This window comes from Buteo buteo, chromosome 27 (assembly GCF_964188355.1).
Source record: "Buteo buteo chromosome 27, bButBut1.hap1.1, whole genome shotgun sequence".
In the NCBI taxonomy this organism is placed as follows: Eukaryota; Metazoa; Chordata; class Aves; order Accipitriformes; family Accipitridae; genus Buteo; species Buteo buteo.
The window spans coordinates 263,745-291,120 of NC_134197.1; the positions used below are offsets into that span (position 1 = coordinate 263,745).

General features: G+C 43.0%; 3 protein-coding genes across 5 annotated transcripts in view; 1 reads left to right on the forward strand and 2 right to left on the reverse strand.

The window, feature by feature from the left end:
• IL4R (interleukin 4 receptor) overlaps nucleotides 1–2,766 on the reverse strand; it is a 17,313-nt gene extending 14,547 nt beyond the window's left edge. The window contains exon 1 of one of the 2 annotated variants that reach the window (XM_075058322.1): nucleotides 2,675–2,766. The gene's annotated coding sequence lies outside the window, so the exon portion shown is untranslated. Of the gene's footprint in view, nucleotides 1–2,246; nucleotides 2,420–2,674 lie in introns of those variants that run through there. The other variant, XM_075058321.1, reaches the window with a different exon arrangement.
• On the forward strand, nucleotides 2,001–17,635 carry NSMCE1 (NSE1 component of SMC5/6 complex). Of its 2 annotated transcripts, none has more exons than XM_075058338.1 (8): nucleotides 2,001–2,177; nucleotides 3,836–3,979; nucleotides 12,500–12,621; nucleotides 13,855–13,932; nucleotides 14,627–14,773; nucleotides 15,735–15,851; nucleotides 16,774–16,894; nucleotides 17,376–17,635. In XM_075058338.1, exons 2-8 carry the CDS (start codon nucleotides 3,862–3,864, stop codon nucleotides 17,456–17,458), a joined length of 786 nt encoding a protein of 261 aa, XP_074914439.1. In that variant the 5' UTR covers nucleotides 2,001–2,177; nucleotides 3,836–3,861; the 3' UTR covers nucleotides 17,459–17,635. The 2 variants fall into 2 exon arrangements, with proteins under 2 accessions (XP_074914439.1, XP_074914437.1); XM_075058336.1 differs by lacking the exon at nucleotides 2,001–2,177 and adding an exon at nucleotides 2,770–2,918.
• On the reverse strand, nucleotides 16,447–24,507 carry KDM8 (lysine demethylase 8). The gene is made up of 8 exons (XM_075058335.1): nucleotides 23,981–24,507; nucleotides 23,502–23,668; nucleotides 21,995–22,127; nucleotides 21,024–21,065; nucleotides 20,104–20,253; nucleotides 19,200–19,292; nucleotides 18,570–19,101; nucleotides 16,447–16,906 (listed from the first exon to the last, which is right to left on the reverse strand). The coding sequence occupies exons 1-7, from the start codon at nucleotides 24,482–24,484 to the stop codon at nucleotides 18,937–18,939; spliced, it is 1,254 nt and encodes a 417-aa protein (XP_074914436.1). The 5' UTR covers nucleotides 24,485–24,507; the 3' UTR covers nucleotides 16,447–16,906; nucleotides 18,570–18,936.
• Between the last annotated feature and the right edge of the window lie 2,869 nt (nucleotides 24,508–27,376).

Sequence of the window (27,376 nt, forward strand, 5' to 3'; positions counted from 1 at the left end):
TCGAAGAGTAACTCATGCCCAAAAGACAGATGACAGAAATTTCTATGTAAGACTGCTTATTTTACCTTTGCTGCAATTGTACAGGTAAAGGATCACTCCCTATTTTAAAACTGGCTTTTTAAAAATTAAAGTACATCTTGTCTTATTCCTTCTGGTTTAAAACATTGGCTGTAACTGCAGACTAAAATGAGATAAGCCTTATATAGCAAAGCAAAAGTTCATCTACTGATTTTGTATCAAAATTTGAAAAGAAAAAAGCGAGGGAGTAATTTCCATCTTTTTTTCTTGCTGCTTTTATTTCTTTTTCTGTAAGTGCCTATACAAAGTGGCAGACCTACAGGAACATAAATCATAATACCTACTCTTTGACATGCAACATGACTGTCAGAGGCAACTGCACAAAGTATGTGTATGGTGAAAAGTGTAGGCGTCTCATACAAAATGGGTTTTCACAAGAATTTGGAAGCTGAGGAAAGAGTCCTGTACACTGCGTTAAGGAGTAAATTAAAGGGTAGACTGGAAGATATTTCCAAGTTCCAATAATTAAGGATGGCAACTTTGGTCAATGAAGGGCCTAAAGATAAAATTCAATAGTTCCCACTTTGTGTTATCTCAACTGAAGAGTAAACCACACCCATGTGCTTCTTTGCAATTCAATTAATACACCACTGTATTAATGTGGTCTCTTCTTACTGAGACTGCTACAGTGGAACACATTGGGTAAGCAGAAACTCACACGGGTCCTTAGATTATGGATTCATTAGTTGGGAGGCTTTGTCCCATTTTTTTATCTTAAAGGGCATAACACATATTATTGCTTATCTAGCATAGTCTTTCCTGCACCATTGTATGACTGCTAAAGAAGGAATTTAACTTCAGAATGGTGGATTTTAAAGGAGAAAGACATTCTTTTATATTATTTTTAAAGGAGTAATTTTACTAATATTTTAATGTCATTCTCATTCCACAAGTTCCTTCGTGTAGTTTGAGATACTTTCCATTAATGTCATTTTACGCAACAACATGCAACAACATACAAATGATATCTGCATTTCTGGAGCAGGACAGGGCACACCTGGATAAACCTCTCCTCATAAATATGAAAAGAGCCTCTCAAAATGAGCAGACGGGTTCTCTCTAAAACACTTGAAACTGGTCAATTTTTATTTTTGACTTCAGCTGAGGTTTCTGCATTCCAACATATTTTCATATTGAGATGACAGAAGCCAGCAAAAGGCGTAATAACATGTCATTTGGGCCTATAAGGAATACAGTACTTTCACATAATTTGAGAAACTGCAAATCTAAGTCTGCAAGCAGCAAGATAACTTCAGGTATTTTCTAATTCAGAACCGACAGGAACTATGGAAACTGCTGAATTTGGACACATTGACAAAAACCGCCGAAAACACAAAGCGTCTGGACTAAAACGACTAACTACAACAGCTCACTTCTGATGCCCCATTTCTGACCCCCGGGTTCTGAGAGTTTAGCACAAACTGCTCTGAAGCGCTCTCAGAACCCCCACACGCTGGCAGTCGCTTTTGAAGAAGGAGACCCGAGAGCGGGGCGCAGCTCTGCGGTTCCCGGCTCCCGGCTAAGGCGGCTTTTCCAAAGGAGCGCGGGAAGAGCTTCGGTGCCCCCGCGCCCGTCGGGCAGGGCCTCGCTGCCCGCGGGACGGGACGGGACGGGACGTTCCGGGAGTTAAACCCGTCCTGCCTTCGCTTATTTCTAAAGCGGCGCCCCGGTTCAGCAGCCTCAAGGAAGGAAAAGCACTTCTGTCGGCGACAACGCCCCGAGAGAGCCCTTCCCCCTCGGGGGGAGCCGCAGCCGAGCGGCACCGGCACCCGCGGGATGTCCGGGGACCGGCCCTGGGGCGAGCGCTCCCCGCCGCCCCCCGGCAGCCCGCGCGTCCCGGGGACCTCCCGCTCCGCCCCCCCCCCCGCCCCCCCGGACCCCGACAAGGCCGAGGGACATTCGGAGCAGTAACTGCAATTCCGCCCAACCCGTCCCGCGCCAGCCGGCGCAAGCCCGGCACCTTCCCGGAACCGCTCAGGCTGCCGCCCCGGCCGCGGGCAGCACGGAAAAGCCAGCTCGTTTTCAGCATCGGTGCGGAGAACGGCAGACACCGCATCAGCCGCGAAGCGTAAACCGCGCAAATTCCGCTTCGGCCACAGGTAACGAGAAGGAGACCGTCCTTCCGCCGGGCGGGGAGGGGAAGGGGCAGCCGCCGGAGGTACACTTGCCTGGTCGGTGCTCGCCCTCGCCCGGGCTTCGGTTCGGTGCGGACCGGGGGGTCCCGGCCCCAGCGGCACCCGCGCGTCCGCCCCGACACGGGCGCCGCGCTCCCCGGACGCGCGTCCTCCGCCTGGCCGCAGAGCACTGCCCCGCCGGCGGCGCGGCCCAGCCCGGCCCGGCCCGCCGGAAACGCCAGCCGGCCGCGCGGGCACGCCCCGCCCATCCCCTCCCCTCCCGCTGCCCGCGCGGCGCCGCCTACGCGGGGCGGAGGCGGCCGAGCAGGCGCGACGGCCCCGCGCGTGACGGCGGGCGGGGCCCAGCCCGGCTGCTCGCGAAGCCGTGGTGGGGAGGAGCAGCCGCCGCACCGCCGGGGCTTTCGGCGGGACCGCGGGGGCACGAACGCTGCGGCGCCCGGCCGGGGCTCAGCCCGGCTCACCTCCGCCGGAGCCGCGGGGAGCGCCCGTCTCTGCCGCCACTCGGGACGGTGCAAAACAGGCGGGAGGGGGGCGGGGCGTGTGTCCCGTTCCCCCCGCCACGGGGCGGGGCTGCCCCCACCCCTGCCCCCCGCCCCCCGCCCGCGGGGCGGGGCCGCCGCATTGCCGAGCCGATCGATGGCAGGCGGTCGCAGCGATCGCCGAGCTGTCGAGCAGCGGGGTTGCAGCGGCGCCGGAGGCCGGCGGGTGAGGCGGCCTGGGGGGGCGAAGCGGCCCGAGCGGCCGGAGGCCGAGGGGGGATGTAGGCCTTGGCGGGGCGGTGGGGAGAGGGTCGTTCCTCGGACGGCTGCCCGTGGCTTTGCCGGCGGGTCTGCGGCCCGAGGGCGGAGCGGGCGGCGAAGCGGCGGCGGCGGCGGCCGGGGCAGGCCGGAGCCCGGCCGGAGGCCGCCGGTCGCTCTGCCGCGAGTTCAGCGCGCTGACGCGGGAGCCGCTTCACGTTTTACCCGTGGGCAGCTCCCAGCGCGCTGCGGTCCGACGGCGCGCCCGCCTCGGCACGTCCCCCGCGGCGCTGGGCGGGCGGGAGCGGCGGAGGGCGGCGTCCCCGGGGCGGGTGGGCTGGCTCGGGCCTGCGGGTCGGCGACCGCCGGTGTGCGGGGCGGAGGCGGGGTGCGAGGCGTAGGGAACGTCAGCGCACGGCGGCGTTTCTCGGTTTGGTCCGTCATGCGGTCCTTTGGCCTGGAGCAGTTTGGGAGTGTGGAAACCTCTTTTTTCTGGTGGACGGTTAAGGATTGTTTGGCTGCAGCGGCCAAGGAATTTCCTGAGATGTTTTTCTTTGGTTCTGAGGCTCTTCAGAACGTTTGGAGGAGGATTTTGTTCTGTCGATTGTTACACGTATAACCCTACTATTTTCTGGTTGGGGGTACGATAGCACAATGCCTTTGTTGTTTTATTCTGTAGCTGAAATTGGTTGGAATTTTATCTTTTGTATCCTTCTAGAACCGTGGAGTTAGTCACTGTCCGTATTCTGAGCAGAACCTGGGGGATCTGCCTTTTTTTCCCTGATGCAATGTTAGAGAGTTTAATTGAAATCTTACGTATGCTTGGACTGTGTATTTTTAATTTGTGTGAACATGTGCATTAATTCCAGCTTACGCCTCTTGCAGCATTTGAAGCCTGGTGGAATACTGCAATGGCAGCTCAGATGACTGATGCTCATCGACGGTTCTTGCAGGTCCTGATGTCTCATGGGATAATGGAAGGATCAGAGGCTAGGAAATTACACAGGCGCTGCTGTGAAATCCATAAAGGTGTGTCTCTTTTTCAGAGAAAAAGCAGGGAGATGGAAGAACTACTTTTTTTTTCCTGCTGCAGCTTACAAACAATTAGATTTCTGAAGACCATACACCATGTAAAAAAAAGTTTAAAAACTTAATGATGTGACTGTTCTCTCTCTTTCCTAAAGATAAAATAACACAGTAATGAGGAAACTTAAGTTTTAATCAGGTCAAACTCATACAGAACACTTTTTATTTTAGCAAAGATGTTTTTTATAGGTTATACGTTTTTAAAAAAAATCATTTTTTACACTGATAGTGCTGAAATTTCCAGAATGTTTTTCTTCATACCTAATTGGAAAGATTTCCTTTGGAATATATGAAGCATATGCTGTTACCCATCTTGAGTAAATCTGTCACATCTGACTGATTACACAGTCAGCTGGTTAGTTTTAATGTGTGCTATACCAAGCTGAATTTTAGGGCACATATAACAAAAATTTGGTTGCATACTATCAAATCTGTTTGAAGTTGATGTTCAAACTTAAATAGTACAGACGTGTACTCAACTAGATGAGGATTTTTCCGAGAGATCTGCTTACAGATCAGAGATCTGTGTTTCATCTTCACTAATTTTGCAAATGTGCTGGGCACAAACTCAAATAAAGCTGTAATGAACAATGTGTTTAGCGCTAGTTAATCAGTAGGTATTAGACGTGCCAGTTGCTGGTTCCCTGAAGATAGTAAAAGAATAAAATTCCTCTATTTTCATCTTTCCCTTATTTATGAACAAAGTTGAAAAGGACAAGGAATGTGTAAGAACAAAAAGTGTCACTTAAAAGGAAACACCCAAATGCTGTTCAAATCAGTGATTTTAAACCATTACTACTGGAAGGCAGATAACTCCAGCAAATGTTGTTTAAAGTACACATTCTGAGATCTAATATGCACTGAATGTATGTCTTGAGTTATTTTCTAGTTCTCTAGTATTTACAACTTTAACAATAAAAGCCACCTTAACAGTTATTTGAAGGGTTTAGTCAGTTCAGGATATCTGTGTGACTGTTGAGAGCTGAAGCAGTAACTGCAGGGGAACCGAACTATTCAGTTGCTGGTGGCTAACCAGGATAACTTTAGCATCAGCATTGCTACCTATTCTTTCTCTCTGTTAAGAGAGAGGGGACTGTAGTCGCCGATGCACGCAACCTGTTGTGAACTCCATCTTGCTTTGTTGCCACAAGGGGAGTCCTTTCTGGGCGATGGCACTATTTATGTATTTTCCTTAGTTAAAAGGAGTCAAACAGACTCCATAGGTTTGCAAACTCTCCAGAGCCAAAGGAGGTTATTTCATCACCTGCCCAAATTTCCGACTGAAAAAATGGAAGCGTGGAAAAATAACGTTGCTTTTTACAGGTTGACTCCTGTATTTGTGAGAACCAAGCCGCTGTGATTTGTAAAAGAATTTATTGTAAATGCTAGAGATGGCCCAAGCCAATAGCATGACTTCAATGAGTTTATTGTGTGTTAAGAACAAAGAATCTTAAGGAAAAAAACTTCACAGCTAGATTGTGTTTTCAGTATGCAGGATCAGTGAGCGGTACTGCAGTAAGAACTGACAGAGTTACTATTCATTATGAAGGTTTATTTAATAGAAGGATTTAGAAAAAAATGGCTCCATTGCAACTGCTGCCTACCTACCAAGTACTTGATATTTTTTCTGCATAGTGACCGTTGATGTGCAATGGAAAAGTTTGTGAAATTACACAGATACAGTGTGGGAGTTTTAACTGTTAAAGTTTTATCAAATGCTCTACCTAGGAAAGCTTTTTGTCATGTTGAGAGGCAAAAGGATGTTGAACTTGACTCACTGAATGGAACACATTTGTTTTATGAGCAAAAGAACCAGCGATTTGACAATCCCATTCTTGTTAGGGGCAAAGTTAACAGTATCACAGTTTACAGGATCATGGCAATAGCATTTTTATGCTCAGCCTGACTGGACTGTTTCTAGATGAAGCTCTGATTTTGATGTAGTTTTCTTCAGATACATCTTAATACTGCTTACTGTAATCTGAACAATAATTTTCAAATCGGATCAAAGCTAATGTTACTAAAACTAGCTTATTTGAATTAATTCCTTTTCCTTACAGGTTGTAAGCATTACATAACAAGGCTGTCTCCTATCCATGACATTGGTTTCCTTAAATACAAAAGGATAAAAGAGCTGCATCAAGTGAAGTCAAGTCATATAGTAACTAGCCTGTGCAGCCTCTGAGCAAAGTGATCTGAAAACTTTCCTTCCTGGTGTTTGGCATATTCTCTTGTTCTGGTTTATTTCAAAATCCTAAGCCTTTTGGCTAGGAGGTACCTTTTTACTTTTCATGTATCACCTGCATGCTTCATGTTAGCAGACAAGTGTCTATGCTAAAATCTGCATGCAGCTCTGAAGGAGAAGCTCCAAACATCTATCAAAGTGCTGTGTAGGACCACTAGAAAGTGTACAATTCAGTTAGGATACAAATTGCAGGCTTGCCAAGGAAGGTTCTTGCAATTGTGAATACTTTTTTACTGGAATCCCTTAGTGCATGCTGTTTCTGTCTGCATTGTGTTACGGCTTCTCCAGTTATGAAACACATTATAGTAAAAACTTAAGTGCAAATTTAAAGACATCTTGCAGATCTCTAGAATTACAGAATAGCTAAGGTTCCACAACATTCTCAGCATCCTTTCTGGGATGGCTTTGTGTGTTGTCTGTGGGTGCAAGCTGGCTTCTCCTTTGTTTGTGTAGTCAGGGAAATGGTAGTATCTGAGTTGGCTATTATTGGATCCCTTTACAAGACAATACATAGACTATTATTCTGACCTTGACCCCAGCCTGAAATCAGGAAACAGTAAAAATAGGAGAGTTTGTAGTTATTTTTCCTGCTGTCTTCCCAGCCAGCTGAAGTTCTTTAATAACTGAAGCTCTGGGTTTATGTTACTCTAAATAGTACAGCTGGAAATATGGTGCCCCTCTCCTGGAAAACATGTTTCTTTCTGTAATAGAATGACTTTTTTTTTTTTTTTTTTTTTTAAACAGATCGTGCAATAATATTGAGATTCATGTGCTCTCTATCCTTTGATAGATTTCCAAGTTTATCTATTTTTTCTTGGATTCAGCACATCTTCATTTGACGAGTATTTAAATATAACAATATTGGGTATTTTTGTGACCGGCATTTTATTTTCCAAAGACATGGTTGTTCACAAGCGTTTTCCTTGCAGTGTTCTTCAAGGCCAGAAGATTAACAGAAAAACACAGATATATTTTCTTTTGCTGTATTTTTAATGAACCTAAGGATGATTTGGAAGGACAAAATCAGGTTGCCTTTCAAACCAATGGCCATATTTACTGAAGGACTATATTAGGTAATATTTATAAAATTAATTATAAAATGTAACTCTATGTTAAGTTACAGTGCAGTTCATGAGAAAAATGACTGATACAGTCCATATATGAAAGGATGTTTAGAAAAATAGAAGAATGAGAGAAAACTGCTTTTTTCCTGCCTGTTTGGATGTACAGGAGTGTACTGGTTAACCATTCATTAATGTTCATTGTATCAGACTGGCTTTTGACTAACTGTGTTTTGTATTTTGTTTCACTGGTTTGGTATCTGAACTCAGAAGGAAATAACCATTAGTGCTACTTTAATCTACAGTCATACCAATTTCTTAAGCATAATATATTTCATGCTTGGCTGTTGAAAGACCCACTAAATAAACTCTATAAGAGAAACAGGGATTCATAGAATAGACAAGTATTTTTGCTTTACATCTTTTGTATGTCTTTTAGTATTTAGTATTCTAGGAAGAGCCCCAGCAGCTGCTCCTGTGTGTGACCCAGTGTGCTCATTATGCTTATATCTTGTCTGCAAAGTTCAGCTAGAGCTTAGGGGAATTTTTCTTATCTGTGGTGGAATTTGCAGATAACCATCTGTTTTATCAGAGAAGTGTTTGCATTGCAAAACAACAGAAAAATCCACTGTACTGTTGTTTTGGTATTTCACTTTATAGTGCATCAAATATGTCAAAACTAGAAAAATAAAACATGGCTTTTGGCTCCTCAAACTAGGCATTTTTGTGTAGACAATGAAGAATATCACAAAGCACTGACAGAAAAGGGACTGAGGAAGATCAGTGGGAGTATAGACAGTGAGATCACACAATTCCTCAGCAGTACTTTGCTATAGCGTAGTGAACGCTTTTAAGTAAATGCATTTCAGTTATTTTTCTTGCGTGTTGTGGGAGAAGTGAATGCTGAGGAAACGTTTTGGTGAGGATGAGATGAGGTTTTCTGCTCGGTGGCTGTACTTTCTCCCATCTCACCTGCATCATATTGCCTATTACTAGTTCTGGAAGCTATGCTCCTGCCAGGCTTAGTAGTATTCTTGTATCTTGTCACAATGCTACCCACTCTACAGGGACTCTGCTGTTTTTACTGTGGATTTGTATCTAATTATCCATAGAATTTAAGGTCAGAACGAAGTAATCTATTTTTGTGTCCCATGTAACGCAGCCCATATTTTCTGCTAAGTATTTTTTGCTGCACATCAGATGCCTTGTAGCTGGATTGAAACATAAAATGTACTCATTTAGATGTTCTGGTAATGAAGACTGACTATATGCCTTGGGTCAAAATTCAATACTCCCTGTGTTAAGAAGACTGCAAAAAGATGGGATATGTCAGTCTCAAGTTGTACTGAACCAGCATTATAGCAGAGTGTAGGTGTTGGTGGCCTAGCGGTTATGCTTTAAAACTGAAGTCTTGGCTGTGAGTCCTTATTGAAGTTCATTAGAACTTTTCAAATGTATCAACACTGCAGTGCTGGTGAAAATCCATCTGTGCTGTTTGAGTAACTCTTTTCCTTCCCTAAACTCCTTTGTAGTCTGATTGGTTTAGATTGTTGTGTTGCAGTATGCTACTTGAAGCAGCAACTTGTTTTTCTTCCCAGTGATTCTGTTTTTCATGGGAAGGCTGAAACAGCTGTCATAGATGTACGTGTAGAAAGAGAGTTAATGTGAATGGTTTCATGAGAGTTTAAAATGATGTAAAGCAGGATACATATAAAAAATTCAACAGTGAATGATGTAGTCTAGTCCATAGTTCAAACGTCATTAAGCTCCCTGAGACAGGGATTGCCTGGTTTTATGTATTTATGTATAATACCTTGTGCTAATACAAGGAAGTGTTCTGGCTTGGTTTTGATGTTGTTAAACAGAAGAAAAAAAAAAAGGTATTGTACAACATGTTGCTGCGAAGTGTAATTAAGAATGTTTCATTTTTAAAGAACTTTGTAAAATAAGCTTTTAGATTCTCTTACCAGTAATGGTCCTGTTGCTTCAGTTTTTTCTAGCTATAATAAAGTTAGATGGCAGCATTTTCAAATCCTGATAGGAAGCTTATTATATTAATCATTGTGGTACTAGGAGAGTAACTGAAGAAAATGGGGGACCCCCCAAACTCCACCACGTTTTTTTCCTTAAAGAAATAAACTTTTCTGAATGTTTTTTCTCTTCTTTTATTCTTCTGTGAAATGAAAACTGAGCACCAGTGCCTTAAAATCCAAAGTAATTTGTCATGTTATTCTTCACGATTTGTTCTAGTTTTTTGTTGAATTATAAAGTTTGCAAACTTATTAACTCTATGCCAAAAACTGTTGTATAGTTACTAGTTTTTTAAATACAGTTTGGTCTTGAAAATCAGCCATAAATATCAACACCGGTCATCAGTAGCTTATATTACATCTGCTCAGTGTCATCAAAGTAGAAGAAAAACATGACATTTTCATAATGCTGCCCTGCAGACTAGAATTGTACTTAATCTTCTGTTTACAGAGAACATAGAAGCTGAAGTACATAGATATAACTGTGTTTAGGTTTTTATATGAGTGAAGCTCCAATCTCTTCTATTTTAAAGCAAGCATTCACTCAGCTTATTTGTAGGCTTTTGCTGTAAACATGGGAGCTCTAATTTTATAATGGTGCTAGTATATTTTTAAATTTATCATGAAGCTGTGGCATCTCAGGCTAATCTAAGTAATAAAGATTCCTGTTGTTCGCTTGTCTTTAAGCAAGAAAATTTAAAACAGTGCCTATTGAAAAGAGATAATTAACCAAGAGTGTAAGTTTGTTTGTTATGCAATCTGCTGTTCGTAGTTTGCATACAGGCACATTCAGAAAAGTTTCCGGTTTCTCTGAGCACCTCTGCTTTATCTTCAGTGAGGGATCTGTTCAGCTTTTCTGTGGAAAATATTTATTATTAAGAATTTGTTTAAATTTAGAAAAAAAACCCACCCCAAGCCCCAGAGTATTTGTGTTCCATTTATTTACTGTTCACTGTTTCCTATTTGCTCATCTGCTGTCTGTCATTGAACTGAAAGAATTTATTCTAAAAGAAAAGGCTCCCAAGCAGTGTTCTCAGGGTAACACATAATGAGCTCTCTTTCTAATGCTGTCACACGCTATCTTTATTAAGTGTTCAAGGCTGAGAATTGTTTATTGACAGAATAATACCTGGTTCCTGCATATACTTGGTTTTAAATGCTATGAAGAACTTCGTTGTGTTCATAATTGGGTACTGGAATAGCAATTTGCTTTTATATTTATTTGACTGAAAACACATTACAGTAAGTACATCTGTGATACAATATTAGTTGAGATTGCATTTTATGCCCTAGAGAAGGAAATTATTTATTTTCTGTTACAAAAAATAATTTACAGAAATTGTAACTAAGTCTTAGTTTTTTGAGATTTTTATTGTTGTTTGGTTTTTTTTTTTTTTTTTTTAAGGTACTGCATTTTACAGGGCAAGTTATTGGAAATTAAGACTTTTCAAACGTTTAATCCAGTATTTTGGAAGTAGGGTAGTCCTGGCTCTAGAATGCATCTCACATACTCATGTTACAACAAGGTCTTCTTAAATAGTCTTTCGAAGTAGTATTGACACCTCTGAGAGATTTTACCAGAAGAAAAAAGGACAAAGAGATTCCTGTACCTGCATAGTCAGAATACAAAGATTGTGGATACCTACTGAATGAAGATCACATTAGTTTATCTAATTTCTCATTAAATCTGTTGACAGTAAATAACTTGTTTTTCAGTAGTAATGTATTTGAATAACCTGTTTCTATCCCATCATTTGCTATGGCTGCCTGTACAAGAACTGTTTCAGAGAGGTAAGCTAAAGCTTTTGCAAATAGTAAAGGGCATTTATCATTTCTTCTGAGTCTGGAATTGTAAACTGACCAACTTTTTAGATGTTAGAATTGTTAAGTGCAGCTTTTGGTGTGGTCTGTCCCCCACTCATTTTTTATGGGGAGTTTATATCCCTTTTTTTCCACCGAAGATCTACTAGAGCAGCCATTCATCTCACATTAAAATGTTAGCGCTGTTGTACAAAAGAATATTCTTCTGTTGCCCTCTTTGAGCTTTGTCACTAATGCTCACTGGCTTTGATGTGTGCGGAGTGTTTCCTGCTGACAGGTGCCAGGCAGGTGGCATGACAATTTAACAAAATTATACTTACTTTAATATTATACTTACTTTATTATTGCTATTGCTGTTTGTTGGGGTTTTTTTCACTTAAGGAGTCTTACATATCAGAATCACAAACTTTCTGGGCAGGAGCCTCCTGTGACTGATGTTTTTGCATTGTGCTACACTATAAAGTATAGTGGGGTTTTGAGAGTGGGACATCTGATACTGTTTACACAAGTGATTGCCTCTTGTAACTGAGAAACAGTATTAAGTTAGTGATAACTGGTAGTATTTTTGAGTATTATTTTTCTAAAGTTATAAGCTGTTACTTAACTGTTTTTTAAACCCTAGCCTGCTTAAGTCAACAGGAGTTTTGCCACTGACATCATTTTGTTTTGGATGGAAACTCCTGAGGGTGTGTGCTGTTGCTGTGCAAGCAAAAGCCATAGCACATGCTTCTACAGAGTGACTCCAAAGTCCATCTTGATTATGTCTATGATAGAACTTCTGCTAGTATTTCATTTGTTTGTAGAACATGACACAAGATATTACCTGTATTTCTCAATGCTAGAATTTAAGTTTTTTGGTATGTAACTTGATCATTTATATGCCATTAATTTGTGAAACAGAACACAAAGAAACAAGGAATCCCTTGTGTGTAAACAAAAGCATGCAAGTATATTTTTGTATTGTGCATAATAATTTTTCCTGGTCACGTTTTATTTTCAGTTAAACTTGGTTCAAGTCACTGTAATTAATGGATTAATGCGGTGGGTTCCATACAGCAAGGCAGAATGCCTGGAGACTCTCTCTAAACTCTGGCTTTGAAGGAGCAGAGCTTCTCTGAAGGCTAGTAGTCAGCAGCACAAGAAAATTATATGTCTGCTGAATGTAGCAGATCTATTTGAATTCTGCCTCACTAACATTTAGCTCTTTTACCTAGGAAAAAAATGTTTCAGCAGATAAAACATAAAAAGATCTGCCTGATCTGTAGTTGTTTGGGTTTTCTGAGTATGTGCTTTTTCTTATCTTCAGTCTACTACGCGCATGATAAACTGGATGATTTCATCAGTACCATTAACAGCCATCTACAGCCTTTGTTTATGCAGATCCGGAAAGGAATGTCAGAAGGTGATGGGAGAGCACATTATGCTTTAGTAAGTATGTGATGTGCTGCCATCGCGTGGTTTGGCTTCTCATGACCAGCGCATGAATGGCAGAGGGAGCCTCAGCCTCCCTGTCTCCAACTTAAAATTAACCTTTGAATAACATGCCAGTAAAAGGTCTGCACACCTTCCAGTTGTAACTGGGCAAAAAAAAATCTAGCTGTATGTGTGCATAATAAACATAAGGCTGCCCTAACTGCCACCTTTGGATGTTAGATTGACTTACCTTAGGGTCACAGTATAATAGAACTGATATTTAGAGAAAACAGAGAGAATCTAGAATTGAAGGCTGCATATGCCAGTAGGCTTCTTACTCTTAGCAGCGTCTTGTGTGGTTTATGCGGGGCTGTTCCACTGTTATGTTGACAGCTGCTGTAGAAGCTACTTGTAGAACAGGGAAGTGGGAGGATAAACTGCCAACAGCCTAGGTGCGTGGACATGGAACATGGCAGCAAGGACTACAGCAGCATCTGATTTATTTAGCATAAACATTGCTTAAGTGCTGAAGTGAGATTTCTTTTTCACAGGAGACTTTCTTTCTCAAGGTGAATTTTTAAACTAGAAAACACAGAGAGCCCTCCAACATTAGTTTTCTTTTTCTCTTACTCAAAAATCAACCTAGCATAAAACAGTTGCTAAGGAATGGCCTATAAAACATTTACCTAGATGTTCTGCAATATGCATGTCAGAGACGGAAGGTTATATAGTAATTTCAAAAGACCATACAGGAAGTATTCTAACATTAGCTGCTGCTTTTAACCTTTCTGGGTCATTCTGCCAATTAACTTAAGCTAATAATAAATAGCAGCAGCATGTGCAATAAGAATATGAAATATAGGTGACTGTTTTCCACAGTGAAACAAAAAAGTGTATTATGACATAGTGCTACTGTCCAGCACCGTATCCTGGTGTAATATATTAGTTCTACTATATAGAACTAATATTCTATATAATTCTGTAGTGGGGAGGCCAAGTTGTTTAAGAGCTTGGACTGGGCAGAGGCAGCTATGAAGAACACATGGCTGGAAGATCAGGGGTTACAAAGAAGGGACTTGAGAACCATTGAGTGCCATCTTTAAGGAACAGCTACTTTCAGGCTACTTAAAGAAATGACATTTCTGTTAATTGTAAGATGATGTATTCTTTAGCACAGAGGATCTTTTACAATTTATGGTGTAGAAATACAAAGGCACTTTGATTTCAGTTTAAGTATTTTTTTTGTAGGTGAATTTGGCAGAAACTGAAATAACTAAAATGGCATCGGACTATACAGAAAATGAATTAGAATTGTTCAGAAAAACAGTAAGTATGTCAGTAATTAGTTAGTAAATCACATTATTTGTGAAGGTACCATCTTAAAATGAATGGAAATGGAAATGAATGGAGATGTGGTTTAGGAACTAGTTGCCATCTTACCTAAGTTTATCCTAAATCGAATGGGAGGGTGGGGATGGGAGTATATGCAAGTAATGATTCCCTGTTGAAAGTCAGTTATCAGTAAACTGAAATCAGCAATAAGGGAGTGCTCCTTGGAGTTAGTGACTTGACATATCTGCTTTTAGTTAAACAAACACCTTCAGGATTTTCAGTTGTGATTGCTACAACCTTCAAGTGCCAGGCAGGTTCCGCAGTACTAATGACTCCACAGTGGACAAACTTAATAGTCAGAGATTTTTCCTCAAAAGAACCTTGACAAAAAGCAGGTAAAAAGCAACACAGCTGTCACCCCTGAGTATGCTCAAGGGCCCCTGAATGCAGCTTCATTTAGGCAGCACTGTTCAGTTCTATTTGTGGAATTGTTTTCTTGGCAAAGATTAAAACTGTCAAGCTAACAAGGACTGTTTCAGCTTTTGGCCTTTGTTCTACAATCCTGGTTCAAGCCATATACTGTAGTATATCTCATATATATGGATGGTAAAAAAGCTGCACTGTACTATAAGATGTGTCTATCTAATAGCATGGTTTTTTTAATAGTTGAAAATGTTTCTTTCTGTAGATGGACCTAATCATCTTATCAGAAAATGGCTTTGCCTCTTCTACAGATATTTTAAACTTGACTGACCAACTGAAGACAAAGAAAATGAAGAAAAAGGAAGCGGAACAAGTGCTGAAAGTTTTTGTGGAGGATAAGTGGCTCTCTGAGGTAACTGCTGTGTCTTTTCAAGTGTTCATATTTTAATAGGTCCAGCTGTTATTTTGTTATGGATGTGATGGCTGAAACTGGAGCTGTTCTTTAATGAATGATGGAAAAAATGGTTTTGTGGGGCCTGTGCTTATTGCTGCTGCAGTGATTTTTGAAGAAGAGGTAGTACATTTACAAGGAAAAAGTCCTTGGGTAGGTCTATACAGGTCAATGTGGTTTCAGTTTCTTGTACCTGAGCTAGGTGGGTATGTGTGTACAGCCCTGCATTGCAACGTACAGACATCCTTTGTACACAACAGCATGGCATACTTAAACTTGGAACAAGAGCTGTAGGGCCATCAGTGCTGTTAGTTACATTTAGAATATCCTGGAAAGCAGCGAGGGCAAACATGTTGAAAACTCCTGTACCAGAAATGCATGGGCCACTGTGCATGTTTTTAAATCTCCTTTACTTCACGAGGGAGAAATTGAGACTAGCTTGCTGCATGGACACTGCAGTTGCTTGCCAAGAGAAGTGAGACCTCAATCCCTTTTCTCCAGGATTCGTTGCATCATAGAACTCCAACCTGCTGCCACATGTTTACTTACATTAGAGTGATTTAACAGAAATTTTCAAAGATACCTCAAGCAGTAAATGCCTAGATTTTGCTGAAAGCCAGTAGAATTTCTGCTAACGTGCAAATGGAGGGTCCCAAAACTGCATGTCTTTAAGGAGAGCATGCTTGCTCATCTGTACCTTCTAAGGACTAGACCTCTTAAAGGTGTGAGATCTTGATTCTCATCTTCTAAACAAGTGAATTCTGCTACTTCAAAAGTATTTCAGTTTTGCATTATATCGGCGTCAGCATGTTAGTTTCATGATGGCAGAAAAAAGTGGATGTCAAATGGTTGCTAGCAGGTGGTTAGAAAAGTCAAAAAAGGTAAAAGGAATTAAATTAAGTCTTGCCACTTGTTTCCTTAGAGAAATGGAGAATATACTCTGCATACTCGCTGCATAATTGAGATGGAACAATACATTCTCAGCAACTACCAAGATGTGGCAAGGAAGTGTAACATCTGTCACAGCCTTGCCATCCAGGTAACATTTGTTTTATTACCTCAGTAGGTATCTGCCAATGTTCTTATGTGGTCATAGTTGAAGTTTGTGATACTTTACTCTGAGTAATTAGGCAGGCACTGAAAAATTCTGGTCTTGTAATCTGGTAATGGTGCCCATGTATATAAACATGCCTCCCCTCCCTTTTTTTTTTTTTCAGTGTAGGTATTTTATCTTCTGTCTTTGGAAAAAAAACTTGTCTTGGAGCAGTATCTCCAAGTATAAACTTGGAGAAAGCAAACTCACCCAATGAGGAGCATGATTGTGCTGTCTTGCTTTCCAAAGCCAGCAGGCTAGAGATGAACCCCTTATCCTTAAATAGGCGTAAGAGTTAGCTATCTTACATTTGGACCTTACAAACAACAGTCTTCATGTGACACACATTCATCTTTGGTCCTGGAATTTTGGTTCAGGAATTGCTTGTGTCTTTGACTTCAGAATGAACATGTATGCTTATATATAGCATGCTAAAGCACTGTATTTTGACAGCTGGTAAGTTACCAGTTTAGTCTTGCATAAGTGGTTACAGTCTGAACTCCTATTCCAAAATTACAGCATTCTCTTGCTCCTTGACCCTGCATCTTCTCGTCTTCCCAACTAACGTACTTCCATGTTACTTTTTCCATCCCAATTGGTTTCCTTTATTGCACCCAAATAGCTCGGTGTTGTTTGTCTTTCAAGGTAAATTTTGTCCGTATAGGGAAATAGTATTTCCTAGCTTCCAGGAAAATGCCTCCTTTTATCATTTACTACCTTTCACTTGAGTATCCACCAACTGTACTGTGTGAACCATTCTTTGGAATAAAGCACTGCACATCTGCTGCCCTTTGTAACAACTTTACATTAAGCTGAAGGACAGGTTAGAAAGATATTTTTTTTTTTTTATCAACACTTCTGATTTCAGAGCCAAGTATGTGAATCCTGTGGAATTGGAATGCATTTACCTTGTGTCAGAAAGTACTTCAGAGCTCAGACTGAACCACGCTGTCCGCAGTGTAATGATTTCTGGTCTTGTGACATTCCAGGTACCAAGCAACCTATTAAAAAAAAAAAAAAATTGAGTGTAATAATACTAGAGAATGGACTGATATTCAGTGGCACTGCCTGTATTATTTATAACTGTAGCTGAATATCAGTTATTTCTGACTTCAGTTGTATGTTTCAGACAGTAAACCATTCATGGGCAACACTGAGCCCTGAAAGTGCAAGGATTATGCCTTATGGTCACTAGCAGATCCTGTGCAGATTGTTTCTAACATCATTAAAGTGTGTTGCAGGGGATGGGGTGGGGCAGGTAGGGGACAGACACAACATGTGACACAAACTTCTGCAAATACCGAGTTTTCAAGAGGAGCACAATCTCTTTGGAACTTCTCTATTTAGCCAGGGAAATTGGACATTCTGAACAGGAACATAGGAATATATAAAGCATTTTAAAAATCTGGAGGTTATACAATATCATCCTTGTTTTGTCATTCATCAACCTTCCTTTTGTTTTGTTTACAGGTATGAGTCGGATAGACTCCCAGTCACCATCTAAAACAGGGAGAGCAGAGAAGAGCTTCATTCTTGGCACTAGACGATGCTAGTAAAACTCGCTTTCAGTGAAAACTTTTTTCCCCGCTCGCAGAATAGCTGGACTGTATTGTATTCATTAGTAACAGTGCATTGTTCAGTGTACTTATTTTTTCCTGAAGTTTTAAGGATTTTACAATAAAACCAACATCCTGAATGAAAGAATCTTACAAAAAAAATCATTGACCTTCCTGTTCTCCTTCTTCACAGTTATGCCTGCACAGCTTTCTTGGAGGCTGCTTTGTTTATGTAGTTCTCCATATTCTTGGGTTCTGACTCTCAGTGCATGTTTGGGAATGAAAGATGCAAATGTTTTTAGTCAGTCCTGCAAGCTGATCTATGCAGGAGAGATATTAGCAGAAGCCTTTCTCAGCAACAGTATTCCCTATTCATACAGTTTCAGTTACACAAATGAAAATGCAACGGGGCTTCAAGTAGGTGAAAAATCCATGCAGTGCTTGAGGTCTCCTCACTGAGGCAGCTGGCTGAATATCTGATCTAGGGCTAGAGACTGAACACTTTCAGTTAGCACTTTTGCTTGGTTTTTGTCCCTTCTTAGATACAGAAGAGTTCATCTGACATAAGGCCAGGTCACGAGCAGCTGTGTTCAAGAAGAGAAGGAATATTCCCATAGTCAAAATGATTGGGAAGGAGTAGGACAAGACTTTTGGGGAAATGCCAGCTTCTGCCTGCAAAGTGGTGAAAAAAATTACCCTCTTCAGATTCTTTTAGTTTTTAGTGTTAGCACTTCTGTTGCCAGTTTTATGTAAGGATGCTTTTTCCTTTAAGAGTGACTTGAAAAAAAGACAAGGACTAGATACTGCCAGGTACCAGAATGGAATGGTAGCATATCTTTTCCTTGGTAGAAATGTGTGACGCTGTACAAGGCAGAGTATCAGCAGTTTAGCTCATGGTTAATCAAAGTATGGTTAAGCTTCAGTTTATTTAACTGCAATTAAACTATGGATTAACTACAGTTACGTTCCTAGGCCTTAACACCAGTAACTTTCTCCATATAGGAGATTAGTATCTTTCATATTGAACATTTGGGTAACACCATCCCTCATTGTTTACGTAACTCCCAAATTTTACTGTTATTAAATCCAAGTAGAAGATAACACCAACCTGATGTTCCAAATACAGTTTGAAGCAGAGTCCTGGCAGTGCCTGTGTATAAAGCTGTTTCAGATGTACACACACATACAAGATGATGGCCTAACAGATGTTCTTTATGAGGAGTTCATGTTAGAAGCATCTACAAAAATAAAGTGGCTGTAGCATCTTCTTTCCATTTACCCATCCAGATTCTTTCACCATGCTGAAGCAAGAGTGTGGTGGTTTTTGGTTTTTTTTTAATCCACCTCAAACCCCTGGACAGGGAAGAACATTCTCATGCTTAAAAAGAATTCTCTTGTGAGAAGATACCAGATGCTACTTTTTCTGATTTTTAATTCCTATTACAAAGCTCACAGACTTTATGCGTGCTTCAGAGCTATGACCACCAGAAACTGACAGAGAAGCTGATATCAAGCGATCGTACATAGTGCCAATATTTAACTGGAATAAACAGAACCTGTCCTGGCATCAGAATACAGGACTGAAATGCGGCCTTTCTGAAATTGGGAAACTTAACTAAGTCAGGATCTTCCACGTCAACCTATAAAAACCAAAAACAATCATCAGTAGAATGTCTTTACTCAAATATGATTTGATAAAGTAACATTACTGATATTAAAATTTCAGGCAACTATTTACCTGACTAGTGTTGTGAAGAATTTGGCTTTCATGTGGGTACAGGTTTTCTGAATCTTGTGGAGAACATAGACAGATATACTTTCTTCCAAATACCTGTATACATTACAATAAATGTTTTCCATCTGTCATTAACCTGCACATGACTGGGAACTGTGAGCCATAGCTGGCATTTAACAGTAAAATATACCTGATTACAAGAAATATTGTTATCTTTGTTAGTAATAAACAGAGACTGGTATAGTAAAAAGTTAAATCAGACTATTGGAATTCAAGTACCTGTTCCCTTAGAGCAGGTAAGAATTCAAAGTACCAGGAAATGCCTTTAACCAAATTAGTTTAAATTCGAAGTTTAAGGTACCCAATTGATGCAATGTTATTTGGGCTCTAGGTAGCTAGAAAGTAGTTAGAAGAACTGAGAAGAAGGAGGTTGAGTCTTCAGTGCAGTTCACATCAGCAAGCAGAGGCACCCACACAGAGTGACTGCTCAGCTTCCATATACTCCTTTAGCTCTTATTTCTGTGTCATTGTCATGGTTTAACCCCAGCCAGCAACTAAGCACCACGCAGCCGCTCACTCACTTCCGCTCCCACCCAGTGGGATGGGGGAGAAAATCGGGAAAAGAAGTAAAACTCGTGGGTTGAGATAAGAACGGTTTAATAGAACAGAAAAGAGAAACTAATAATGATAACGCTAATAAAATGTGCTTGTGGCCTAGAAGATTACATTGAGTATTAAAAGTTGCAGTAGTGACACATGCAACAGAATAGCAAAATAATACCTGCGCAGTCTCTATCCTTCAATGGTTCATCAAGTTGTCTGCTACCTGTCTCTAACACTTACATACTGTAAGCATTTTTTTGAGCTATAGCATTAATGGCATGTGTAGAGCAAGTAGAATACAGACCTGGGCTAAAAAATTTTGCTGGGGATCCTGATGAAGAGGTGAGATAGTGCCTTCTGGACCAAACCAAGCATTAATGGTGATGTCATCTTCTTCCCCTTCCCCCAGGCAGCAGTAGTCAGGGATACTGATATCCTCTTTCAGTTCTGGGATCTACTCCCATAAAGAAATAAAACATTAAAAAAGGTATGTGCTGACTTGCCAAAGGTATGTAATTCATAGAACAGAGGAACAAGGCTTGACATAAAGAAAGCAAATGACCTGCTTGTCCAGCAAAGGCAGGAGAGAAGCAGCTGAACTGCTAGGAATCTGCACAAAATGTCCTCACACTTTCTGTCCTAGCTAGCAGATTCTGCTGGAAGGAGAGGTGGGAGAAAGGGGTTTCTCATTCTTCAGAGACCCTTTGCTTTAGCAGAAACCAGAGAAACCCCCAAGAATAAGCAGGTTTGCTCTTCATGGAAAAGGAATAGATGAGCTTTTATACACTGAGCTTGCTTCTCCGTGAGATTCCTTTTTACGTCTCCCAGCAGCCTAATCTCTGGTTAACTGGAACAATGTTTCAGAATACAGTGAACATATCACCACCGAAGACTGTTTCCTGTCCAAATCTCTTCCCTGACTTACATATTCTTTGGGGAAATGATGCTTTCCAGGTGATATCCCTATAAGTATATGCTACCTTGTACCGAAACAGCACCAAGATTGAATATCTTCACCCCTGAAAGGGTTTTGTTTCCATGCCTTTCAGCCAACGGAATAAACCCCTCCCTCTGTTCCTTCAAATCGTGGGAATAGAAGCTTAAGAAATACTGTGAATTCTCCCTATGCCCTTCCATCTAGTAAAGTTGACATCCTCAGAGATGACTTGTGCTACAAAGGGAACGCTTGACTGCAGAAAGATAAAGACATTCACTCAGTTTTACCTGATCAAAAAGCTGGTGCTGGGCAAGGTATCCCACACTGTTCTGAAATTACAGCAGAGAAAGAAAAAAAATGCAGTGACATACAGGGTAAGACTTCTCAGTCAGTTAATTTACTTATAGGTAACATCCATTTCCAATGTCCTATTTCATAGTACTAGAATTGTTTTAACAGTTAACCAGTATAAGGGGTCTTCTGAAATAGTAACTTAAGAGCTACACTGAAATTTTAAGAGTGTAGATATATCCCCACGATCAACAAATTATCTAGCTCAAATTACTGGAAGAAGCCTAGCTATAATCCTATGGAGTCTCGACAGTAGCTATAATCCCATGGAGTCTCAACAGTTCTATTGTCAATCCTGTGACAACGCTGTGCATCTTTATAGCTAGACCCTGCTGGTACACAGGCTAATTCACCGTCACTCCCCGCAAGTATCTTGACATTCTGTTCCAGGCTGCACTGTGGACCAATTTGCAATGGCACATGGTCCTTTCCGACAAAACACTAGGAAACAGAAATGAGGGCTTCAGACCCTCACCTGTGAAAGTAAAAGGACATTCAATTGCTAATCAACTTTCTATTTTTTTTACCTGGTGGCATATGAATTTGGGTCTTGATCCTAGATCTCACTAAGCAGTTTAATAACCAAGAGGAACAAAACTCCTGGCTGAGGATCCCTTATCCTTAGACTCCACCATTCCTGCTTTTGCTGCAGAAACTATCCATCTATTAATCAAATTCCAGCTGCTGTACATTTGATTATATATAAAAATCAAACCTAGCTATTGTTGCAATAACTATTAGTAGCTTCAGGTCTTGAAAATATGTCAAACCTTTTAATTCAGAGTTGAGCTTACAGCATACCCCTCTCCCTTGACATCACCTGTAAGCATGTTTGTTCTAAGCAGAAATTCTGTACCAGTAACACACTGCTGTATTTGGAGATGCAAAAAACCAAGAATCAACAGACCTCATTCACAATATACTGGTTGATGAAGTCACTAACAGTCATGAGCTTCTGAGACCATTCCTCATCTGTGTATCGGGTACCCAATTCCACGGGGACTGTGCGGCACCCTGCGACTTGACAAAAATAGTCCACGCTGAAATAAAGAAAGTTCCATTACCCTTTTATACTGCTCTTCTTACTAATTTTGAATGTAAGGCAATCAATCAAAATCAATCTTTTAGAGTAATAAAACTCTACTACCACGAGATTCTTCTCTCTAAAACCAACCAACCAGAGACAAAAGGCAGCAGAAAAGGATGCAAGCAGCAAGGAAACACGCAGTCAAGCTTGTGTGTATATTATGCCACAATTGTCTGTTTTGTTTTAAACCCCTGTTTACCTCAGCTAACTATTGTTTCCTAATGAGCTGAGCAGATTTAAGCTGTTGGTCTCTCTTGCCTAGGGATAGCTAATCTTTTTGCTGCCTACTGCCACATTTGCTAAATAAAATGTTTTATCTTTTTATCATTAATGCTAGATCAGCTCTCTGTCAGTGCCAAGTTCTGTGTACAGGTGCCAATAATATCCATTCTGGCTAAAGTCAGAGGAATTACTTTGACGGGTGGTATACATCTCTCTACTGATGATGATATTAACTAAATGGAGAAGTTCATCTTTTTAAGGGTCTAAAGTTAAGCAGTGCCGTACCTTCCCTCAAAAAAGAATAAAACCCCTATGAAATAACAAGTGTCTTCAGTTAATGTCAATTTTACCCTTGGCTGCGGAACAAAAGCAATTGCTCAAACTAAGTGTGAGGGTTTTTTCCCCTTCACTAAGGAATCATGAGCTTTATCTCACAAATGTTCACTTCTCAGTATTGGAAATGCTGGCTCCATTGCTTACATTACACAAGCAGCACAACATTATTAGTTGCTTCTGAACGGCAGCATCTGAAACTCAACGCTCAAACACAACACTGAACAAACATCAATGCTTGTACTTGTGAATGAAAAAGCCAATCACGCTTACTCACGCATCTCTGAAACCCACTTTCCATTGCACTAATTATCAGCAAGTTCCAAGCTATAAAAATCGCTGATCTGTGCCAGACAGACCCACTTCAGATGTGAGCAGCTCACCGGAACAGTTAGCAACGCGTGCTCGTCTCTAGTTTCCAGCTGAGCAACACACAGTGTCAGTCAGCAATTCGCCAGAGCGCTCCCCGGCACGGCCCCAGGAAGCAGGGCTGCGAGCTGCCTTCCAGCGCCGGCCAGCTCGGGGTTTCCCAGGTGCACCAGAGCACTTACCTTGCAATGCTCTGGACGGTTTGATGCGCTGCCCTCATTTATGGAGCAACTTCTACAGAGCAAAGACAACACCGCAGCAGGAAGGTGCTGCCAACAAAAGTCATTGCCAATGGCACCTATCTTCTGTGAAGGTCTCTGCTGCTCTACCGAGCATCAAGATACCTGACACAGAAAACAATCCTCGCCCTTACTAGGAGAGGGCAGAAACTCTTCGTTCTCACCTCCACTTCTTCATACACTGCCAGTGGTCCATAATCCCCTCTAAGACCACAGGCTTCTGTGGAATGAGGTAGTTGTCTCTGAAATGCTCCAGCGAAGGGCAGTGAAGGTGCGGAAGCTCATCTTCTGGCTGCACAACTGGCACTGGAGGGGGGTCAATCCGGACCCTCTGGAACACAGACATCCTCCTTCCACAGCTGCTAGCGAAGGCCCCCGCGGCCGCCCCCCTCGCCGGGTCGCGCACTCCCGGAGGGGAAGGGAGGGACGAGAGGGAACACCGGACCCGGGGCGGCGGTGGTGAGGGAAACAGGCGACGGGGACGTGAGGGCGGGGAGCCCGGGGGACCCCCGGCGGCGGGAGAACGAGAGGAAGGGGGGAGAACGGGGGGGGGTCACGGGGAGCCCGCGGGGGCGGGGCCGCGAGGGCAAGGGGGGCGGGGGGGTCCGCGCGGGCCAGGTCGCCTCAGGGCCGCGGGCGGTACCTTGGCGCTCCCCTCGGCCGCGGCGCGGCGCTTCCCGCGGGGCAGGCGCGCCTGCAGGACGCGGACGAGGCGGGCGAGGACGTTGTCCAGGACGGAGGCGCCCATGAGCAGCCCCATGTCGCAGAGGCGGACGGCGGGCGCCAGCGGGCGGCCGGCGGCGACCTCGGCCAGCGCCCCGAAGAGGCAGCCGTAGGCGTAGACCTGCCGCCAGGCCTTGCTGACCTCTCGCCACGGCCCCGCGTTCAGCTTCTCCCAGGAGTAGTCGCGCAGGACGTCGCCCAGGCGCCGCAGCGCCGCCGCCGCCGCGCCGGGCCGGCCCGCCGCGCCGTAGAGCAGCCCGCGGGCCCGCCGCAGCAGCGGCAGAATGCAGTCCTCCACCTCGCCGCTCAGCGCCAAAGTCAGGCCCTCCTCGGCGCCGGGCAGCAGCGCCCGCACCTCCGCCCACAGCGCGCCGTCCGCCGCGGGGCCGGCGGCCGGGCCCTCCCCGCCGCCGAGCGCCGCCATAGCAGTGCGCCGCCGCCGCCGGACCTGGGCGGGCCTCGGGGGCAGGCGGCGGCGGGACGGCGCCGATCCCGCCCGCGGCCCCGCCTCAGCGGCTGAGGTAAGCGGCGTTGGCGGGAGAGGCGGGGTGCCCCCGCCCCGCCCCGCCCCGCCCCGCCCCGCGCGCGCTCCCTTCCGCCGCCGCGCTGGGCCCGGCGGCGCTGGCGGCTGCGCGGCAGAGGGGTCGGGGTGTCGGTGTCGGTGTCGGTGTCGGTGTCGGTGTCGGTGTCGGTGTCGGTGTCGGTGTCGGTGTCGGTGTCGGGCGTCGTTACCTCGTCCTCAGAGCTGCGGCTCCTCGGGTGGTGCCAGCTTTTCTTTGCGCTGCTCTTCGTGGGGTTTTCAGAGCACGTTGTCGGAAGGAGCAGTTCCGCTCACGCCGGGCCGATCTGTCTGGCGTTCGTGCTCTTTTGCTGCTGCGCGTCTTCATGCAGCCGCGTAACGAACCGGAACCGGGACCTCTGCTAGATTAAAAAAACACCCACTTTCTCAGCTTAGTTTTGGCCCAGATCTGCCTCATCGCCTGGTTTGTCACGTAACTGCGTGTGCGTTGGCAGGTGTGAAGAAGGGGGCGGTGGGGGTTTAGGCAGACGAAGGAAGCGGAGCCATTCCTGTCGGTGGCATTGCTGGTTTTTTGCTGCGTTAAAGGCTCTGTGAAACCGTAGCCCAGGTCTCCGTGAGCAGTGTAATACCACCAAAAGTCAGTCTAGGTAGTGTCATTCGGGCTCTTCACTAGGGAGCCTGCTGGAATTCAGTAACTGTATGATTGATGCAGCTGTTTGCATTAAAGGGGAATGTGTAAATCCAACGTCATTTTCTTTCTGCTGTAGTTTACATGTCAACCATACAGTGATGGTATGAGGAAGATAGCTGGTTTCACTTTGGAAATCTCTCTGTTCCAAAAGTGGGACCGCTATTAACAAGTCGATGATTCCTGGAAGATGGGGAGATACTCTTAGCAATGTTGATCTTAAGCATTAGAATGAAAGCCTGTCTGGGACCTTGCATGCTGATCTGAGTAACCTGAGAGGAGCCTAGAAGCGTCAGGGATGAACGCTGCTGTGAGGGGACATTCTTTTGGTGGTTTATGCTTCATGCTTTTAGTCTGTGCTTGAGACGTGCTTCCTGTATGGAATGTGCATGTCAATCTTCTAACACGCTTTGTGTGGCATCTTTCAGCCCCAGCTTGCTTTGATAATGTGCCCTGAACGTGTTCTCAGTACTTAATACTTGACTGCAAAGAAAATACTATTTTACTTAAAGTTCAGCAACTCGGAGGAATGTCTGAACATCATGAACCAAAATTTAAAGCAACATGACAAGAAATGAGGAATTTCTAAGTCCTGAAAAAGTGTTGCTTGTTTGGGGTTGAAATCTTCAGACGTGCTGCAAAAGCTTATGTTTACAGAAAAAGTTAAAATCATCACCCTTTGTACTGAGAGAATGCTCATTCCTCTTTGTCCCATGCTCAGTCACTAAGTGCTTTTGGGAAAAAAAGAGTTGAGTCCTCCTGTTGCTGCTGCTGCTTGTAACTCTCCTCTGCCCCATTCCCCAGCTGTTTTGTTTGAATGACTTCCTCCTCCTCTGTCACACTTTAGACTTGATGCATTGGCTTATCATGCTGGCCCGTCTATTCTCTGTCTTCTAACTGCCTTTCTCTTGGCACCTGAAACTTGTCCTGTGACTGTGTGATTTTAGCACCTTCATTTAGAATTTTCTGCTCCTTGATTGATGAATGTTAATATATGCTGCTTTAGGAGAAAGTATTTAACTGGCAAGGGAAAACTTCTTGTTAGACCTTGTGTTCAGTGTTTGTAATTTATGATGCTAGCAAGTGTTGCTAGTCTTGTGCTTATGGACTGGCCAGTTTTATTGCCATTTATATTAACTTCTATTCACTTTTAAGTTGGTTAATACAATTCTCACTAAATCCTAGTTTTTCTAGTTTAAATATTAGGAATATTTTCACAAATTACATTTTGAAGATTTGGATTTTCTTTCTGGTATTTTAAATAACACCAAGTTCTGAACATGTAATCTGTAGCGCAATGGTGGGGCATTAAGGCTGTGATGAGCTTTATCAGTTCTACTGTAGGTGAAGAACCAATTGGGAGTAGATTTTAGGTTTTGGGTATTCAGGGAGGTTCAGTGTTTCTCTCTGAGCATACACTGGAAGACAATTATTTCTAGTCATATTTTGGTACAACAGTTTGAATGCTGATACAGCATCAATAGTCTTGAAAGGGCTGAGCTGTATATCTGCTAAGCTAATAAAGATAGGTTTTCAGGTGTGTATTAAGTCTTGTTGTAGTGTGTTTGGCCTTTAGTCTAGGAGGAAAATCCACTAAAAGCTCCTAATATCATACCGCATCTTAGCAATTTGGTTGAAATTGTCTTTATTGGAAAAAAACCCAAAAGATCTGCAAAAGACGAATTGGGAAGTTTTGCTATCATAGTAATTAACCTTGCAGTACATGTGTACTAGTTTTGAAATGTCTGTAAACTAATGCAGATACTCTTTTTTTGTGAGCTGTCTGACCAAGGAAGTGGATGACTTCAGCGCTAGACAGTTCCATTTTAAGTCAACAAGAAATAATTTAATTCCTGCTGCCAATGAACAAAGATTATTGTCATCTGTGTAACCTGCAGAAATTGATGTGAAAATGAGTTTCATTTCCCGGTGGATTATGCCACCATCGCTGAAACTTGTGCTGTTTTCATCAGAAGTAAATTTTTTAACGATTGTAGGAGCCAAATTGCCTAACCTTGCAGAAAGATGTCCCTTTTAAAACAAGAAGGAAAAGTTGGTACCAAGATTTTTTCCCTGCTACTTCCTACGGTATAGTCTGCAAAGCACTT

Excerpts from the sequence above, each read along its gene's own strand:
- NSMCE1 (XM_075058338.1), top strand. The coding sequence starts at position 3,862 with ATGGCAGCTCAGATGACTGATGCTCATCGACGGTTCTTGCAGGTCCTG. Across the intron at positions 14,774-15,734 it reads AGGATAAGTGGCTCTCTGAG|AGAAATGGAGAATATACTCT; the intron begins GTAACTGCTGTG and ends TTGTTTCCTTAG. Across the intron at positions 15,852-16,773 it reads GTCACAGCCTTGCCATCCAG|AGCCAAGTATGTGAATCCTG; the intron begins GTAACATTTGTT and ends TTCTGATTTCAG.
- KDM8 (XM_075058335.1), bottom strand. The coding sequence starts at position 24,484 with ATGGCGGCGCTCGGCGGCGGGGAGGGCCCGGCCGCCGGCCCCGCGGCG. Across the intron at positions 21,066-21,994 it reads ACCAGTATATTGTGAATGAG|AACAGTGTGGGATACCTTGC; the intron begins GTCTGTTGATTC and ends CTGTAATTTCAG. Across the intron at positions 19,293-20,103 it reads AGCAAAATTTTTTAGCCCAG|GTATTTGGAAGAAAGTATAT; the intron begins GTCTGTATTCTA and ends TAATGTATACAG.